This window comes from Phyllobates terribilis, unplaced genomic scaffold (assembly GCF_046119375.1).
Source record: "Phyllobates terribilis strain yellow unplaced genomic scaffold, ASM4611937v1 Scaffold_5__5_contigs__length_657084704, whole genome shotgun sequence".
Classification (NCBI taxonomy): domain Eukaryota; kingdom Metazoa; phylum Chordata; class Amphibia; order Anura; family Dendrobatidae; genus Phyllobates; species Phyllobates terribilis.
In genome coordinates this window covers 60,605,468-60,626,254 of record NW_027362765.1, presented here as the reverse complement: position 1 = coordinate 60,626,254, position 20,787 = coordinate 60,605,468, and the positions used below count along the sequence as shown (strand labels likewise).

Sequence of the window (20,787 nt, the reverse complement as noted above, 5' to 3'; positions counted from 1 at the left end):
CAATAGTTTGCCTCCACATATTGGGTTACGGCATAGTCAGGAGGAATTGCACAACAAATTCAATGGTGTAATTTCTCCTGTTACCCTTATGAAAATGCAAAATTTGGAGCTAAAAAACATTTTGAGGGAAAAATGTGATCTTTTATTTTCACGTCTCTATGTTATAAACTTCTGTGACGCACCTGGGGGTTTCCTGAGGGGTCTAGTTTCCAAAATGGTGTCACTTGTGGGTGGTTTCCACTGTTTAGGCAGGAGCAGTGCCAGGGCTGGGCAAAACGACCTCCAGCAGGCCAGTAACATCCACCATGTGTCTGCTCAAACTGTCAGACACAGACTCCAAGAGGGTGGTATGAGTGTCTGACGTTCACAAGTGGGTGTTGGGCTCACAGCCCAACATCGTGCTGGGCGATTGGCATTCGCCAGAGAACACCAAGATTGGCAGATTCGACAATGGCGCACTGTGCTCTGCACGGATGAGAGCAGGTTCATACTGAGACGCCGTTGAGAACATTCTGCTGCCTGCAACATCCTCCAGCAAGACCAGTTTGGCAGTGGGTCAGTAATGGTGTGTGGAGGCATTTCTTTGGAGAGTCACACAGCCCTATCTGTGCTAGCCAGAGGTACCCTAACTGCCGTTACGTACCAGAATGAGATCCTCAGACTCATTGTGAGACCATATGCAGGTGCAGTGTTCCCTGGGTTCCTTCTGATGCATGACAATGCTAGGCCTCATGTGGCTGAAGTATGTCAGCAGTTCCTACATGTTGAAAGCCCTGATGCTTTGGACTGGCCTGCCCGTTTTCCAGACCAAAATCCAATCAAACACATCTGGGACATCATATCTCTATACACCCACCAACACCACGTTGCAGACTGTCCAGGAGTTGATTGATGCTTTAATCCAGGTCTAGGAGGAGATCCCTCAGGAGAACATCTGCAGCCTCATCAGTAGCATGCCCAAGTGTTGTAGGGAGATCATACAGGCACGTGAAGGCCACACACACTACGGAGCATCATTTCCTTGTCTTGAGGCATTTCCATTGAAGTTGGATCGGCCTGTAATTTGATTTTCCACTTTGATTTTGAGTGTCATTCCAAATCCAGACCTCCATGGGATATTAATTTTGATTTACATTGATCAATTTTATGTTTTATTGCTCTCAACGCATTCCACTATGTAATGAATAAAGATTTGCAACTGGAATATTTCATTCAGTGATATTTAGGATGTGGTATTTTAGTGTTCCCTTAATTTTGAGTAGTCTATATGGATTTGGTAATAGTGAGCATTGTTATGAACACGCCCGGGCTGACTGGCGTGTGCGTGATTTAGTGATTCCACTGTGCCATGAACCGGAGAGTGCCTGGAGGGGCGTAACTAAGTATCAACCCGATCCGACCAAGGTCGCACGACGACTAACGACGCCATGTACCAGGGAGGAACCGAGCAGAGGGACCAGGTGCTACTCCAGGCCAGACCCCGGACACGGCTGTTGACCCACACCGGGGAATACAGGAACAGTCAGGTTAGGCTGGCACACAGACAGGTGGGTATTGGCAGGCACGACAGGCATGCAGACAGGTGGGCACTGGCAGGCACGGCTGGAGTGCAGACAGGAGGATACTGGCAGGCACAGCTGGTATGCAGACCGGAGGGTACTGACAAATACGGCTGGCGTGCAGACGGGGAGGTACTAGCAGGTTGGAGCACAGGCTGGATAGGGTCCAGGAACAGAACCGCAGATGCCGTAGACAAGCAGAGCAGAGAGGTACCGCCAGAGCGGTGAGCAAGGCAGAGCAGGCAGGAACCGCCGGAGCGGTGAGCAAGGCAGAGCAGGCAGGAACCACTGGAGCAGTGAGCAAGGCAGAGCAGGCAGGAACCACCGGAGCAGTGAGCAAGGCAGAGCGGGCAGGAACCGCCGGATCGGTGAGCAAGGCAGAGCGGGCAGGAACCGCCGGAGCGGTGAGCAAGGCAGAGCAGAGATACACCGCAGGAGCGGTGAGCAAAGGCAGAGCAGAGGGGACAGGGCTCTGTTCACATGGAACAGACTGGAAGGGAAAGGCAGAACCAGATACACACAAGATACTTGCAATGAAGTAGCGAGTGGACTCTAAACTCACAAACGGAAGTACAGCGACAACGAGCAGGAGTTAGGTGCAGGTTCAGACTCTGCAGAAAAAGGGAAGGTACGGACATAGAGAAAAACAGGTAACAGACTAGGAGAGTGTTCAGACAGGAACTGAGTGTTCAGACAGGAACTGACACTGCAGCGAGATACAGGAGTGGATCTGGGTATGCGGCCCCCAGAAGGCGGGACGAACAGGCTAGGAGCGTGTTCAGACTGGCCTGGAAATACAGCCTCCAGGAAGGCGGACATACAACAGGCTAGGAGATAGTTCAGACAGGCCTGGAAATACAGCCCCCAGGTTGGCGGACAGGCAAGAACAGAACAGGACCTGGCACATTCAGAGTCAAGGAGCACACTGAATGTTAGAGTTGCTCAGGCACCAGCTTCCAGGTGGAGCAGGTTTAAATATCCAGTGACAGACAGCAATAGGCTGATGACGCATTAGGGGTGTGCCCACAGCAGCTACAAGAAACAGGAAGTGACCGGGCCGCCGCCCTAAGCAGTCAGAACAGAGACAAGCAGACAGCATGAATAGAAGCCAGACTAGCAGACTGGACCGAAGATCAAGTTTGCGATCTTGCATAGTGGGAGATGGTGCACTATGCAAGCCCGCCACCAGGTATGTTACAAGCATATGTTTCACAATTTTGCACTTTATTAACCTTAGTTAGTCACGCCAAAATACTTATACTATTAGACGCGTGGGGTTAATTGGACCCCAGTTTTCATATAGAAAGTTAAATAAAGTATTAAAGAAGAATTTTTACTTTATTTAGGAACTTAAGCTACAGCAGCTTAGCTAAACGAAAATATAACATTTTCAGTAATCAACAAAATTTAAACATCTACTTACGTACTATGAAAAAAACAAGCAATTATTTGGCACAAGAATCTTCTTATTGTGCTCATTGTACATACATTTCTTGCAATTATTACATTTGGTTGTAGTTTCTCGGTCACTAGATCTCACATACAAATTACATGGACCTTTCATAGGACTTGGGCTACCTCCAGAATAAGAAGGCTCAGTGTCATCATTGAGTCATCTTTTCAGGAAACGTGACAAGGTGGAAATTTCTTCTTTCATACATTTATGAACTCTTACAAATTTCGTTGACAAAAGTGTCAGAAATTGTCTTGGGGTAATTTTAGTATTATTAGTCATATTATAAATAACATATGTATTTCTGATACATTGAAGAGTTGAACAAATGTCACCATTGATGATCTCCTACTGTGCCAAGCGACGTTTTAAGTTTCACACCGTTCGAAGTTTGTAACAACGCCACCCTTGGTTTTATTGTAAAACTCTATCATTTCCGGCTTGTCACCTTCACATTCAAGCTTATCATGATGCATAGTGAACAGTACTAGAAATGCTTTGGATTTTTTTTCACTGTGGAACATGTAGTCTCGCGATACACTGATGAAGAAGCTAGGAAGCTACCAAAATGGATGGTTACCCACCTTCCATACTTGCGGAAAGATGACGAAAACAAACAAAGTCCAACGGGACTAATTAAAGGTTAAATTGCACATACAAATGTTAAATATTTTAAAGACATTAGGATTGTAATTACTTTTTAAGAACAAATAGTCATTGGTAATTATATACATTTTCTAATAATCATTTAGTGCTCTAATATGTTTTCCCTTTCTCTATTAGACAAGTGACTTTATGTGATTATAAGTTTATAACTTGACATTTATTTTTTACATGTTGACAATGTAATGATTTAAAACAACAGTGGCTTCTCCCCTGTGTGAGTTCTTTCATGTTTAACAAGATGATATTTCCGGGTAAAACATTTCCCACATTCTGAACATGAAAAAGGTTTCTCTCCTGTATGAGTTCTATTATGTCTAACAAGGTCATATTTCTTGATAAAACATTTCCCACATTCTGAACATGAAAATGGCTTTTCCCCTATGTGACTTCTCCGATGCTCAACAAGTTCAGATGTATTTGTACAACATTTCCCACATTCTGAACATGAAAATGGGTTCTCCCTTGTGTGCATTCTATGATGTCTAACAAGATCGAATTTCCGGGTAAAACATTTCCCACATTCTGAACATGAAAATGGCTTTTCCCCTGTGTGACTTCTCTGATGCTTAACAAGTTGTGATTTATCTGTACAACATTTCCCACATTCTGAACATGAAAATGGTTTCTCTCCTGTGTGAGTTCTATGATGTCCAACAAGACATGATTTCTTGTTAAAAAATTTCCCACATTCTGAACATGAAAATGGCTTTTCCCCTGTGTGATTTCGCTGATGTTCAAGAAGTTGTGATTTCTCTGTAAAACATTTCACACATTCTGGACATGAAAATGGCTTCTCCCCAGTGTGAGTTCTCTGATGTCTAACAAGATTTGATTTCTGATTAAAACATTCTCCACATTCGGAGCATAGAAATGGCTTCTCCCCTGTGTGAGTTCTCTGATGTCTTAGAAGATTTGATTTTTCTTTAAAACATTTCTCACACTCTGAACATGAAAATGGCTGCTCTCCAGTATGAGTTCTCTGATGTTTAACAAGATTTTTTTTCTTTGTAAAACATTTTTCACATTTTGAACATTTAAATGCTTTATATCCTGTGTGAATTATCTGATGCTTAACAAGATGTGTCTTCTGATTAGAACACATCCCACATTCTGAGCATGAAAATGGCTTCTCCCCTTTGTGAGTTTGTTGATGTGAAACAAGATGTGATTTTATTTTAAAATATTTCCCACATTTTGAACATGAAAATAGCTTCTTCTCTGAGTGACTGCTCTGATGTGAAAGAAATCTTGATTTAATACAGCAGCATTTCTCAGTTTCTGAACATAAAAATGGCATCTCCCCTTTGTGAGCTACTTCATGTTTAACAGTACTTATGTGGTTTTTGTTTTTCATAATTTCCTGTAAAGAAGCAGAAGAAAGGACGGCTTGAAAGGGATCAGATGATAGATTTTTCCTAAGAATGGCTTGAGGTGTATCTGGGATAATTACATGTTCTTCATGTTTATCTGATGTGATACCATGAACGCCTGCTGCAAAATCTGAAAATATCAGATGTCCCGCTGAGCTCCTGGTAAAGCCATCTGCCAAGAATAAAATTATTATTTGTCAATAACACTGCATTGAAATTATATTAATATTTATATTAGTCAATATTTTATACAATTTCCATATAAACTGAAATATAATTCATTTTTAGAATGGTTAAGACAGTAGACTACTACCCATGGACTAGTAGATTATGATGTTAGGCCACCATGTTGTGGTTTTTCAATATTTTCTTTTCTCTGTTGAAGAGGTCTTCACTATGGGTTCTGGTTTCACTTCACCTGTCACCAATCATTTGCAGTTTCTTGTTCAGTGGACCCTCATAAAGTCAACTTTTTCACTTTTCGTTTCATTGCAGCCATTTGGTAAATTCTATAAAGTTCTTTTTTCTTTCTCATTAAAGTACACTCTGCACCCCATCTTGACTGAAAAAAAACAAATGTAGAAATTTTTGCAAATTTATTAAAAAAGAAAAACTGAAATATCACATGGTCATAAGTATTCAGACCCTTTGCTCAGAACCTCATATTTAAGTCACATGCTGTCCATTTCCTTGTGATCCTCCTTGAGATGGTTCTACTCCTTAATTGGAGTCCAGCTGTGTTTAATTAAACTGATAGGACTTGATTTGGAAAGGCCTCACAGCTCACAATGCATGTCAGACCAAATGAAAATCATGAGCTTAAAGGAATTGCCCAAGGAGCTCAGAGACAGAATTGTGGCAAGGCACGGATCTGGCCAAGGTTACAAAAGAATTTCTGCATTACTCAAGGTTCCTAAGAGTACAGTGGCCTCCATAATCCTTAAATGGAAGAAGTTTGGGCCCACCAGAAGTCTTCTTAGTCTTGGCCGTCCAGCCAAACTGAGCAATCGTGGGAGAAGAGCCTTGGTGAGAGAGGTAAAGAAGAACCCCAAGATCACTGTGGCTGAGCTCCAGAGATGCAGTAGGGAGATGGGAGAAAGTTCCACAAAATCAACTATCACTGCAGCCCTCTACCAGTCGGGCTTTTATGGCAGAGTGGCCCGATGGAAGCCTCTCCTCAGTGCAAGACATATGAAAGCCCACATAGAGTTTGCTCAAAAACACATGAAGGACTCACAGACTATGAGAAATAAGATTCTCTGGTCTGATGAGTCGAAGATAGAACTTTTTGGTGATAATGCTAAGCAGTATGTGTGGAGAAAACTAGGCACTACTTATCACCTGCCCTATATAATCCCAACAGTGAAGCATGGTGGTGGCAGCATCATGCTATGGGGGTGTTTTTCAGCTGCAGGGACAGGACGGCTGGTTGCAATTGAAGGAAACATGAATGCAGCCAAGTACAGAGATATCCTGGATGAAAACCTCTTCCAGAGTGCTCTGGATCTCAGATTTGGCCAAAGGTTCACCTTCCAATAAGACAATGACCCTAAGCACACAGCTAAAATAACAAAGGAGTCACTTCAGAACAACTCTGTGATCATTCTTGACTGGCCCAGCCAGAGCCCTGACCTAAACCCAATTGAGCATCTCTGGAGAGACCTGAAAATGGCTGTCCACCAACGTTCACCATCCAACCTGACGGAATTGGGGAGGATCTGCAAGGAAGAATGGCAGAGGATCCCCAAATCCAGGTGTGAAAAACTTGTTGCATCATTCTCAAGAAGACTCATGGCTGTACTAGCTCAAAAGGGTGCTCCTACTCAATACTGAGCAAAGGGTCTGAATACTTATGACCATGTGATATTTCAGTTTTTCTTTTTTAATAAATTTGCAAAAATTTCTATATTTCTGTTTTTTTTTTCAGTCAAGATGGGGTGCAGAGTGTACTTTAATGAGAAAAAAAAACAACTTTTTAGAATTTACCAAATGGCTGCAATGAAACAAAGAGTGAAAAATGTAAAGGGGTCTGAATACTTTCCGTACCCACTGTATTTATAGACATCCACTGAGTGTCCTGTATAAACAGGACTGTGAATACAGACGTATTTCTTCTGCATCAAAAGTGGCATAAACAAAAAGAATGAAAAAGGTTAGGTGCATGATGTGTCATGGTACCAAAAATGTGCCATGAATACAGAGCTATAGCATTAAAAAACAATACTAATTCAGTAACAGAGTGATTTAAAAACTATCAATATCTTTTATCACACATGTAAAATATAAAGTAATAAAAATAGATCAAGTGGAAGGAAAAAAAATCACCATAGGGAAGATGTCAGAATATAAGAACGTGATTGTACAAAAATGAGTAAGGGAACTAAAATCAATTTAAAAGATTTGAAAACAACAGACACATAATGAAAACATCTAATAAGGGGAAAAATATACTATGTAATGATTAGAGTGGGTGGTAGTAGGTTTACAAAAAACAGGATAATATTAGACATTGCAGAAGTCTGCAGTAGATCACCATATAATGTTATAAAGTAATTATCATGTGCCTCAAGACTGATAATGTAAACTGACCAGATATGTGCATGAAATGTCAGAAATTGTCACAAGAATAATCATATATTATTATGTTCACAATCATGGAGCATAAATAAGAAATACCCACAATGGAGGTATGTTCTCTCAGGGATGGAGACAACCACGATGAGCATTTCTGGCACTGGTTGTTTTTTAGGTTACACTCACCTGTGCTGTTATCTGTAGGAATCTCCTCTTTACACCGCTCATTATCCCTCACATATGTCTCTGTAATATGGGGCAGATCTTTACCCTGAAATAAATATTGTAAAAGTCACAGAGAGATGGAGAATTGACATGAAATGATTCAGAAGAACAGAAAGGATCACAAATTAACATGACGATAAAAAAATTGCAGCAGTTGTTATCACATAGCTGTAGATCTCCAGTATAAATCCAACCTCTCGGCTCCTAATAGTAACCAGCAATCTTTATAACCAGAAAATTGTGAGAAGATCCAGACAACTTCTAATATCTACAATAAATTTTTTATTCTAACATCTCCACCAAGTTTAAAACATACACTGAAACGCCACATTATAAGAGATACCAATCTACTGACTTTTTGTTTTCAGAACCTCAGCTATTCATCTTGTAATAGATTCCACTAGAGAAGAATTAATTCTGCAGGAATAGTGGCCCATCCAGACAGGATAGCTTCTTGCAGTTGCCACAAATAAGATGGAGAAACTAACATGTTGTGAACAGTCTGTTGAGATTCTCTATAGGATTAAAATATGAGGACTATGAAGGCCGGGGAAGCAAAAAAATCTCTCTAATGTTCCTGGAATCAATCTATGACTAGTGGACCATTGTGTCATGGCGCATTGTCCTTCTACCGTAGTTTAAACAGCTGCCATGAAGAGATGAACTTGGTTGGCTTAAGTGCTTATGTAAGCCCTAGTGTCCAAACATCCATCCACAGATAACAAAGGACCCAGGATGAGCCAAGAAAAGATCCCCCGCCATTACTCTACCTCCACCAGCCTGAAATGATGACACATGACAGAAAGGATACATGTATTGATGCTGCTTGCATGAAATTCTGACCCACTACTCAGCATGGTGCAACAGAAATCTGGATTCATCTGACTAGACAATGTTTTCCACTGCTCAGTGATGTAATTTTTGTTCAATTAAGTTTTTTCTTTACATTTCCCTCAGAAAATGGTGGCTCTGGAACTGTTCATCTGATGTTATAGCCTACCTGTGCTAAGGACCAACGAGTGTATTTTAACACGTTAATTTGACACCAGTTCTGTATTCAGAAAAAATGTGCAACACTGTGCACTACCTGCTCCTCAGCAAAATTATTGATATCTTCCTCGATGAGTTGTTTAAGTCCACAGGATCCCCTTTCATTATATTTTTTCCTCGCTCACAACATTCTCAATACTTTTGGCAAAAAACTTCTTGAGGTTGGGAGTTTTTCAAGATTTGGGCCTTACCTAGTTGAAGTGCTCAATATTCCCAGTCTAATGTGGTTTCACACTGAAAAATTATCACTTCATTTTATATTACACTCTGGGGTTACAGGTCTAATCTCTATACAGGAAAGTTTCATTAAAGAAACTGACGGGAAATCTCATAACACCTTCTTTCTATCTACCTGATGACCCTGAGGAACATTCGGATTTTCTTGTTTACAGTCTTGTAGAAGAAGAGGTTGGGGACATCTCTCTGGTGTTGTCCTCTTACTGGATAGAACTGGGGGAAACACATATAGGGACTGAATTCATTTTTTAGATACACATAATTATAGGCTGTGTGGATTTAGTTCTATCTATTACCTGGTGATGTGAGGGGCTGGGGAACCTCCATCATGACATTCTTGTACAGATCTTTGTGTCCTTCTAAATACTCCCACTCCTCCATGGAGAAATAGACGGAAACATCCTGACACCTTATAGGAACCTGTCACATACAATGATACCATCATCCCCCTGATCCCTTCATAGTGTTACTGTATAATTTCCCAGCAGTGTCACCTCTCCAGTCAGCAGCTCAATCATCTTGTAGGTGATTTCTAGGATCTTCTGGCTACCGATGTCCTTGTGTATCTGGGGGTGAGGTGGAGGCTCTGTGATTGGGCTCAGGGGTCTTCCCCATCTCTCAGACACAGGGGCCTGACAGCGCTCACTAGAGGTCTTCTTCACTACTGTGTAATCCTGGTTATGGAGAGACACATTAATAAATCTCCCTACAGACATTTCCAGAGTCCTCACCACTCCAGTTCTGTCCATCTGTTATTCCCATAGATAAGAATGATGTAATGTGAGGTCATCAGAATCTCTCACCTCTCCAGTAAACCAGAAGAGGATCTCTAGGGTGAGGTGTATTATCCTCTCTGCCATCTTGTCCCTGTTCCTCTCCATCTTTGACGGGTCAATCAGGAAACTCTCTTATATAGAAGATCTCCACTGAGAGGATCCGATATTGTAGAGACCTGAATGGGGAGAAGATAATGATGTAACATCATAAAGATGCCATGTAAAAAATCTCCGGAGCTGTTACCGGCTTCACATGATCACTACATCCAATCATCGCCCTGTCCTGCCCCCGGTATAACACACAATCAAATTATTAGAGAGATTTAACTCAGAATATCTCCAATCTACCACCAAAAACTCAGAATCCTATTTGAAAAAATCTAATATATCTAATAAATCTTTATTAAATATTTCATAAAAACAAGACATAAAGTTATAAAGTACAAAAAACATCCACAGAGATCAGGACGGCAGAACCTGGGACGTCAGTAACAGATAATGATAGAATATAGAATATTAACCCCTTAAAGACCAATGACGGACATAGCACATCATGACCAGGTGTCAGTTCTCACATCATTGATAAGGCTGTGAGCCCACGATGCGTTTTTCAAGCGTTTATGCTGCGGAATTTCCGCAGCGTAAACGCTTCAAAAATGCTTGGTAATCCGCCCCCCATGGTCCCCAATGACAAGCCGCACTGTCAATGCCCATGCTGCATTTTTTTCCGCAGCATTTATGCTGCGCTCAAAAATCTGCAGCATGTCCATTAATTTTGCGGAATTGCGGCGTAATCACCGCCATTGACTTGCATTGAGACGCATATAATCCGTGTCAGTACATTTGTACTCACGGATTCCATGCGTTTCAATGTGCGGATGGTACCCAGTTCTGGAGGAGAGAAGACTCTCATCCAGACCTGGGTACCATTGTACCTGTAAAAAAAAGAATAAAATAAAAAATAAAGATTATATTCACCTTCCGACGGCCCCCGGACTCCCTTCCGACGGCCCCCGGACTCCTTCCCTGTGCTTGCGGGCAGGACTGAAGGACCTTCGGTGACATCACAGTCATGTGACCGCAGGCCCTTCAGTGCAGTGTCCCGCGCTATCCCGGCAGCCAAGAACGAGCGCAGCTACACACCCTGGGCCATCGGAAGGTAAGTATAGTTTTTTTTTTTTTAAACATTCTTTCGGTCACACTATATAAATCCATGCTGTTTGCATGGATTTATATAGTGTGACTTAGTTGTCAAGCACTTTCCAAGTGATGCTAAAATCGCCTGGAAAGCGCTTGTCAATCCGCATGCGGAAACGCATGTGAATAACGCTTCAAATCCGCATGTATTTGGCAGGAAAAACGCATGTACAATCCGCATGTACAATCCGCATGTACAATCTGCATGCGTTTTTTCTGCCAGGGAGATGCAGAAATGCTGCAGAAATTTTCTGCTTCATTTCTGCATCGTGGGCACATAGCCTAAGAAGGATTTGCGGATAATCTGCACTGCTGGTATCCAATATAATAAATTCAACTCCATACCGAAAGTACATGCAGTTTTTCTTTATTCTGTCAACGCGTTTCTACAGACTTCTTCATCAGGACAAGAAAAGCATAGCTCACACCACAATGCAGTTATAATCTATAAGTCACTATAGATGTAAGTCACTGATGACCCATTGGACCTGCAGCAGCTGGATTTGTAAATGATTGAAATGTTGTGTATACATAACTAAATCAGGTTAGTATAACCTTATTCAAACACCTTTATCTCCCTTGGAAAAAACCCTATTGTGCTGTCTTTTTCCTCCCAGTTTTATTCAGCTCCCACATCATGACGTGCTATGTCCGTCATGGATTAAAACTGTTACTGTGTGAAAACACACAGTGATAGTTCTGTTCCGACAGCGGTCACTGACAGCTGAGCGGCACGGCCATTTCAACTATGTGATTTCTGTGATTGCTGCGATCGGTCAGTCAATATGACTGATCGATCACAGCATGTGATCGACGGGAAGTGCTGAAATATCAGCATGATCACCGCTGGGATCTTGGCTCAGCTGACTGCCGAGCTCCTGCGGTAACAGCCAGGGCCAGTGCTTACAATGCCCCAGGCTGATTAATCCTCTTGATGCTGCGATCGATAGCGATTGCGCCATTTGGAAGGTTGTGAAAGTGGGCTCCCTCATTCACTCCCATAGACACCCCAGCGACAAAATCACAGGGAGCCGATAGTTGTCATGGCACCCGGAGCTCAAACAATGATCTCCTGATGTGCCATATCACAGATCTCATGCATTGCAGTATATCTGTATTACAATGCATGAGACCAGTGATCAGACTGAAAAAGTTAATGTCCCATAAAGGGACTAAGTAAAAAAAGTTAAGAAGATAACTGAAGAGGTTATTAAAAATGAACAAAAAAAAAACACACAAAATAAAGAACAAAAAATATTACACAAATAAATACACATATTTATGTAAAAACAAAAAAGTACACATATTTGGTACCGCCGGGTCCAGAACAACCCGATTTATAAAACTGTCACACTTGTTAAACCCTATAGTGAACGCCGTTAAAATAAAAAAGGTGGCAAAAAACAATGGTTTTTCATCATACTGCTGGAAAAAAGTGGAATAAAATGCGATCAAATAGACCAATGTAAATAAAAATGATATAGCTAAAAACATCATCTTGTCCTGCGAAAAAAACAAGCCGTCATACAGCTCCATCAGCGTAATTTTTTTTTTATAGCTCTCAGCATATAGTGATACAAAAGCAATATTTTTTTCTATAGAATAGTTTTTATTGTGTAGAAGCGAAAAATATAAAAAAATTATATACAGTACAGACCAAAAGTTTGGACACACCTTCTCATTTAAAGATTTTTCTGTATTTTCATGACTTTGAAAATTGTACATTCACACTGAAGGCATCAAAACTATGAATTAACACATGTGGAATTATATACTTAACAAAAAAGTGTGAAACAACTGAAAATATGTCTTATATTCTAGGTTCTTCAAAGTAGCCACCTTTTTCTTTGATGACTGCTTTGCACACTCTTTGCATTCTCTTGATGAGCTTCAAGAGGTAGTCACCAGAAATGGTTTTCATTTCACAGGTGTGCCCTGTCAGGTTTAATAAGTGGGATTTCTTGCCTTATAAATGAGGTTGGGACCATCAGTTGTGTTGTGCAGAAGTCTGGTGGATACACAGCTAATAGTCCTCCTGAATAGACTGTTAGAATTTGTATTATGGCAAGAAAAAAGCAGCTAAGTAAAGAAAAACGAGTGGCCATCATTACTTTAAGAAATGAAGGTCAGTCAATGCGAAAAATTGGGAAAACTTTGAAAGTGTCCCCAAGTGCAGTTGCAAAAACCATAAATCTCTACAAAGAAACTGGCTCACTTGAGGACCGCCCCAGGAAAAGAGGACCAAGAGTCACCTCTGCTTCTGAGGATAAGATTATCCGAGTCACCAGCCTCAGAAATCGCAGGTTAACAGCAGCTCAGATTAGAGACCAGGTCAATGTCACACAGAGTTCTAGCAGCAGACACATCTCTTCAACAACTGATAAGAGGAGACTTTGTGCAGCAGGCCTTCATGGTAAAATAGCTGCTAGGAAACCACTGCTAAGGACAGGCAACAAGCAGAAGAGACTTGTTTGGGCTAAAGAACACAAGGAATTGACATTAGACCAGTGGAAATCTGTGCTTTGGTCTGATGAGTCCAAATTTGAGATCTTTGGTTTCAACCACCATGTCTTTGTGCGACGCAGAAAAGGTGAACGGATGGACTCTACATGCCTGGTTTCCACCGTGAAGCATGGAGGAGCAGGTGTGATGGTGTGGGGGTGCTTTGCTGGTGACACTGTTGGGGATTTATTCAAAATTGAAGGCATACTGAACCAGCATGGCTACCACAGCATCTTGCAGCGGCATGCTATTCCATCCGGTTTGCATTTAGTTGGACCATCATTTATTTTTCAACAGGACAATGACCCCAAACACACCTCCAGGCTGTGCAAGGGCTATTTGACCAAGAAGGAGAGTGATGGGGTGCTACGCCAAATGACCTGGCCTCCACAGTCACCAGACCTGAACCCAATTGAGATGGTTTGGGGTGAGCTGGACCGCAGAGTGAAGGCAAAAGGGCCAACAAGTGCTAAGCATCTCTGGGAACTCCTTCAAGATTGTTGGAAGACCATTTCCGGTGACTACCTCTTGAAGCTCATCAAGAGAATGCCAAGAGTGTGCAAAGCAGTCATCAAAGCAAAAGGTGGTTACTTTGAAGAACCTAGAATATAAGACATATTTTCAGTTGTTTCACACTTTTTTGTTAAGTATATAATTCCACATGTGTTAATTCAGTTTTGATGCCTTCAGTGTGAATGTACAATTTTCAGTCATGAAAATACAGAAAAATCTTTAAATGAGAAGGTGTGTCCAAACTTTTGGTCTGTACTGTACATGTGGTATCACTGTAATCGCACTGAACCGAAGAATAAAGTTGACTTATCAATTTTACCAGACTTTACATTTTCACAGCCCAATGATATACAAATCTGTGAAATACCAGTGGGTTTAAAATTCTCAGAAATTCCCTAAAGGAATTCTTTTAGACGTATAGTTTCCAAATGTGGGGGTTTCTGGTTTTCTGGAACCTTGACGGTTCTCCAAATGCGACATGGTGTCCACAATCTATTCCAGACAATGTTGCACTCCAAAAATCAAATAGCGCACTTGTAGGGTATCCTTGTAGAAATTGCACAACACGTTATATGGTACATTTTCTCCTGTTACCTTTGTGAAAATAAAAAATTGAGGTTAAAACAACATTTCTGCAGAAAAAAACATAATTTTTAATTTTCACTGTCCAATGGTTTAAAATTCCGTGAAGCACCTGTAGGTTCAATATGCTCACCACATCTCTAGATAAATTCCTTGAGGGGTGTGGTTTCCAAAATGGGGTCATTGTGGGATATTCCACTGTTTAGTCAAATTAGGGGCTCTGCAAACGTGACATACAGTAGTATCCGTTATGTATTCCAGACAATTTGGCTCTCCAAAAATTTACTGGTGCTCCTTCACTTCCGAGCCCTGCCGTGTGCTCAAATAGTAGTTTTACACCACATATGGGGTATAGCAGAAATTGCACAACAAATTGTATGATCCATTTTCTCTTGTTATCCTTGTGAAAATGAAATCTTTGTGGCTAAAGCAACATTTTTATGGAAATAATTCATTTTTCCACTTTCACGGCTCAGTGTTATAAAATAATGTGAAGCACCTTTAGGTTCAAGGTGCTCACCACACCTCTAGATAAATTCATTGAGGGGTATAGTTTCCAAATTGGGGTCACTTGTGGGGCTTCCACTGTTTAGGCACATTGGGTGCACTGCAAGCTCGACATGACATCCGCTATCTATTCCAGCCAGTTTTGCTTTCCAAAAGTCGAATGGTGCTCTTTATCTTCCAAGCCCTGCCATTTGCCCAAACAATAGTTTTTGACCACATATAGGGTATAGACTCTCTCATAAGAAATTGCACAACAAATTGTATGGTCCTTTTCTCCTATTACCCTTGTGAAAATGAAAAATTTGGGGTTAAAGCAACATTTTGTGGGAAAAAGTAAAATCTTCACATTTCCTTCCACACTGCTTTAATTCCTGTGATGCATCTGAAGGGTTAATATTATTCTTGAATGTGTTTGTTGGCACCTTGAGGGGTGCAGTTTTTAAAATAGTGTCACTTTTGGGTACTTTATGTCATATAAACCCCTCAAAGTCAAAGGGCCCCTAAGACTTTTTGTAATTACCTTCCATTGCAGATACTGCCTGTGAGCGGCGCTATCACTGGCCGCTCACAGGCATCACGTGACCCCCGGCTGCAGTGGGCGCTGACATCTGCTCATGTCACGACAAGTCCAGGCTGCAGCCGAGGGTCTCTGTCTTCCTGGTTCCACGGTGGATGCCAGGTTGTGGGTGGGGTTACCCCCCCACAAACACATCACACCCAGCATCCACCGAGCGCTCTGCCTCTCCCCATTCATTGGGAAAGCACGCTGTGGATGCTGGTTGTGACGCGGGGGGGTTAACCCCGTCCACAGCCCAACAGCCACCACGGGGACCCCAGCGCTGAGTCACGCCTCACTTGTCGTGACGTCAGTGCGGGATCACGTGATGCCTGTGAACGGCCACCGATAGCGCCGCTCACAGGCAGTAACAGCAGCGCAAAGTATTTACAAAAAGTCTTAGGGGGTATACATTGGGGGAATAATATAAAGTACTGGACAACTTCTTTAAGGTATTAATATCAACATGGAGCGGGCGGACGGCCATAATGGAGACTGTACAGTAACAGAGCAGCGAGCGACGTCAGGAGGGAAGTGACCCAATCTAATCCAATACAGACAGATCCTGATATAGAGACACAGACGGGACCACGTTCTGTCTCCTGGAATGTGACCGCAGCACTGAGGGGGTTAATAGTAATGGGGGATCTCCACATACCTCCACCTGCAGAGCCGCCACCACATATATGGCTGTTCTGTGCGCACAGGACCTGTGATGAGGTCACAGGAGGGGAGGAGTCAGGGGTCACATGATCAGGGGCCTCAGTGGATGCAGGACTCTGCTGTGCTGGTTGTCATGGTGCTGGATGAGGTGAAGGTTATGTGTGGGGTCAGGAGGGGTTTACAGTGTGGATGTAGCGGAGCCGCGTGTGTACGAGGTGTAGGGAGCGGAGCCGCGTATGTACGAGGTGTAGGGAGCGGAGCCGTGTGTGTACGAGGTGTACGGAGCGGAGCCGTGTGTGTACGAGGTGTACGGAGCGGAGCCGTGTGTGTACGAGGTGTACAGAGCAGAGCCGCGCGTGTACGAGGTGTGCGGAGCGGAGCCGAGTCGCGCGTGTGCGAGGTGTGTGGAGCCGCGCGTGTACGAGGCGTACGGAGCGGAGCCGCGCGTGTACGAGGCGTACGGAGCGGAGCCGCGCGTGTACGAGGCGTACGGAGCGGAGCCGCGCGTACGAGGCGTACGAAGCAGAGCCACGTGTGTACGAGGCGTACGAAGCAGAGCCACGTGTGTACGAGGCGTACGAAGCAGAGCCACGTGTGTACGAGGCGTACGAAGCAGAGCCACGTGTGTACGAGGCGTACGAAGCAGAGCCACGTGTGTACGAGGCGTACGAAGCAGAGCCACGTGTGTACGAGGCGTACGAAGCAGAGCCACGTGTGTACGAGGCGTACGAAGCAGAGTCACGTGTGTACGAGGCGTACAGAGCGGTGCCGTTTGTGTACGAGGTGTACAGAGCGGAGCCGTGTGTGTATGGAGTGAAGCATTGTGCGTATGATGTCTACGGAGTGGAGCCATGTGTGTAAAACGGATACAGAGAGGAGCCATGTGTGTACGACATGTATAGAGTGGAGCCGTATGTGTACAATGTGTACGGAGCGGAGCCGTGTACTATGTACAAACGGCTGATAGACCTGTCAGTTATCTGGAGTGGGATGGAGAGAATCTAATTGGGGGCCATACTGGATTATCCAGGTCTCTGTATCGTCTTCGTCCTTCTTTTCAATCTATGGTTTCTCTGAAACACCAGAGCATATCGCGCAGACAGGCTTAGATTCATGCTGCTCAGGGTTCAGGAAATACTTTATGAATTTAAAGCATTTTAATTTTTACTTAATAATAATAATGTAGAGCTAGCAATTTTAATCAACTTTCAAATATACTTTATAAATGAAATCCGAAAGAAAACCTTTCAAAAACCTTCTAGAAGATGTCTCCCTATGCTGTTTCTGAATCAGACAATTTGCTCATTGCCCGGGTAACTCTGTATTCAGTTCCGCAGATACTCAATACGGCTTTCTATGGTTGATTCTCATGCACTGTTTACCAGTGCAGCAGGTTTCCTCAGTCTTTGGCACAGTGCTGAGCTCTGTCAGTTGCTGGTTGTCGGTACACAGGAAGGGAAAGCGGGATAGAAAAAAAAAGAGTAAAAAAAGCAGGGGAATGAAATAAAACAAGGGATGAGAAAAAGAAGGCCTAAGATTATGTAATTAAGAATGGTCGCCTGGCCTCGTAAGGTCTCCGAAAGAATATGTGAGCATCAGGGTGTCCCTTATTTTTCGACTTCAATTTTTTTTAACTCAAACCCTCTTGTTTTTTTCGGCTAATGTCAATACACTTGGAATACACTTGGAAATCTAATGTTGTTTGGTGTATATTAATCCGTGCCGAGTTGTATTTAAATACTTAGTACTTGGGGGGGAGGGAGACATGGAGTCATCTCTCCAAAATTCCCCCCGTTGATCACTAACCCCCTAGCATAGGGGTTTCTATAGTTTCTTTGTCCCCCCTCTCTTTTGTATGCCTTGGGAGAGTGGGGGGGAGCCTAGCACAGGCCGGTGCTAAACAAGATGTGATAGTGGTGGCACAGTCCATCACTTAATTGCTGGACATGTTTCATTCATTCATTATATATAATAAGTGCCTGGGGAGCCAATGAGAGGTGCTGTACTCTTGTTCAGTTTTCCATCTTCTCTACTTTTAGTGGGTTCCCCTTTGGGAGACGTATACTCCCATCCCTAGTTGGTAGTTAAAGAATCTTTCAGGGCACCCTCTCGAATTAATTAGTTTAACGGGTATTCCCTTTTTTCATCTATAGTTTATTAGTGAATACCTGGATAGTTCCAGGGGGTTTCACTTTAAATTTGCCTATTTGTGGGCTCATTTTGTGCTACAGGAGGGTCCCCCTTTTTCTCCAGGAGATATCCTGGGAACAAGTATATAGAACGTAGAATTTGGTGTAGTGTCAATGTGTTTAATGCATATTTTGTTTTTTCGTCAGTGTCTTCCCACTTCCCTCATGTGTCTCCCCTCCCTTCCTTTAATATGCGGGCTGAGGTTTCTTCGTCAGAGGATGGGGGATTTCAGAGACTCCCCAGCACAAAGGTTTCCAGATGGAGAAGGTGTTCGGAAGCGTTCCTTGAGTAGAGGCACATTAAAAGGCACATTCCATACAATAAGATATAAACATGGCACGTATAATTTCACTTAATGTAAGGGGTCTTAAATCCCCTAGAAAGAGGCGTCTCGTGCTTCAGGAGATGAGATCCCTGAGGGTGGATATAGTCTTCCTGCAGGAGACCCACTTTGACAATAAGAGCACGTTCAATTTTGCTTCCCAACAATACCCCACAGTATATTCGGCCCATAATAACAACAAAAAGGGAGGGGTAGCAATATTAATAGCCACTAACTGCCCGATACAGGTGAAGGCAACACATGTGGACCCGGGGGGTAGATACATTTTACTAGAATCCTCATTACAGGGTAATCGCATAATTTTGGGCAATGTTTACGCACCTAGTTCTGGACAGATAAATTTCTTGCGTAGGGTATTTACCCTGATTCATAGACTGCAGCCAGGTCCTGTGTTATTTGGTGGCGACTTTAACATCCCCTTTTCTGAGTCCTTTGATAGGCAGTCTATAGTAGATAAGCCTCCCTCAGTGCAGCTAAGCAGATTGTCCCTGGAGTTTAGTAAACTCATAAGAGCCAATTTGCTGTTCGACCTATGGAGAATAGAGCACCCAAAAGAAAAAGGTTTCTCCTTCTACTCGCCCCCCCATCGCACCCATACCCACATAGATTATTTCTTCGCTAACATTGCAGTTCTCAGGACTATGAGAAAAATTGATATAGGGGCAATTTCATGGTTGGAGCATGCACCGGTGATATTAGACATAAAATCATTGGGCCCCCCAACGCAAACATGTCACTGGAGGCTTAACGAGTTTCTGATTAAAGATCCAACTATTAGGAAGACCCTCGAGTCCCACCTAACATACTTCTTCAATTTGAACATGAATTCAGTATCCTCACCGGCTGTACTGTGGGAGGCCCATAAGGCGGTGATGAGGGGACTTTGTATCAGGGAAGGGGCCAGATTAAAAAAAAATACCCAAATCCAAAAGTCTAAACTAACCTCTCATCTTAAATCTCTAGAAAATAAACTGTCCTCCTCCCCGAATATTAGTATCTTGAGAAAGGTGATTGCAATAAGAGACAAACTGAAGGATTTGACCATTTGTAAGGTGGAAAAACTTCTCCTCTACTCCAAACAGAGGTATTATGAGAAGGGAAACAAGGCTCACACTATATTAGCCAGACAGCTCAAAGATAGACTTACAAACTCAATCCCCCAGGCACTTCGAGACAGAGAGGGCACTACACGATACGACCCAGTGGATGTTTCTAAAATCTTTCAAGAGTTCTATCAGAGACTCTATAACCTCCAGGAGACAGTACCACTGGATCCTTCTCGTAGAGTGACCTTACTTAGCAATTATCTGTCCGCCCTTAATCTGCCAGTGCACCCCCTGGAGGCGGTGGAAGCCCTTAACACCCCAATCTCAGCTGAGGAATTGTGTGATAGCATAAAAGAACTTCCACTGGGCAAGGCCCCTGGCCCTGATGGATAGACATATCTATACTACAAGACATACATAGATGAGCTGTCTCCTCATATGATTAATCTGTTTAATTCTTTCATGGGGGGCTCACCGATTCCAGAAACTCTTTCCCACTCTCATCTCATCCTCATTCCCAAGCCAGGGAAGGACCCATTAGATTGTGATAATTATAGGCCCATTGCTCTACTAAATTCAGATTTGAAAATATTTACCAAAATACTAGCAATTAGGCTTAACCAATGGCTTCCACAAATAATAGATAAGGATCAAGTGGGATTTATCCCATTTCGCCAAGGGGGAGATAACACCAGGAAAGTTGTGGACGTCATAGATGTGGTTAATACCAATAAGACCGAGGCCCTTGTCCTTAGTTTAGATGCAGAGAAGGCCTTCG

At 42.8% G+C, this 20,787-nt stretch overlaps 1 protein-coding gene across 1 annotated transcript in view; it reads right to left on the bottom strand.

The window, feature by feature from the left end:
• Positions 1-2,976: 2,976 nt before the first annotated feature.
• Positions 2,977-20,787, bottom strand: part of LOC141272043 (uncharacterized) — a 67,636-nt gene continuing 49,825 nt past the window's right edge. The window contains exon 8 of the mRNA XM_073682330.1: positions 2,977-4,741. Within this exon, the coding sequence (XP_073538431.1) occupies positions 3,866-4,741 (876 nt within the window). The 3' untranslated portion in view covers positions 2,977-3,865. The remainder of the gene's footprint in view (positions 4,742-20,787) is intronic.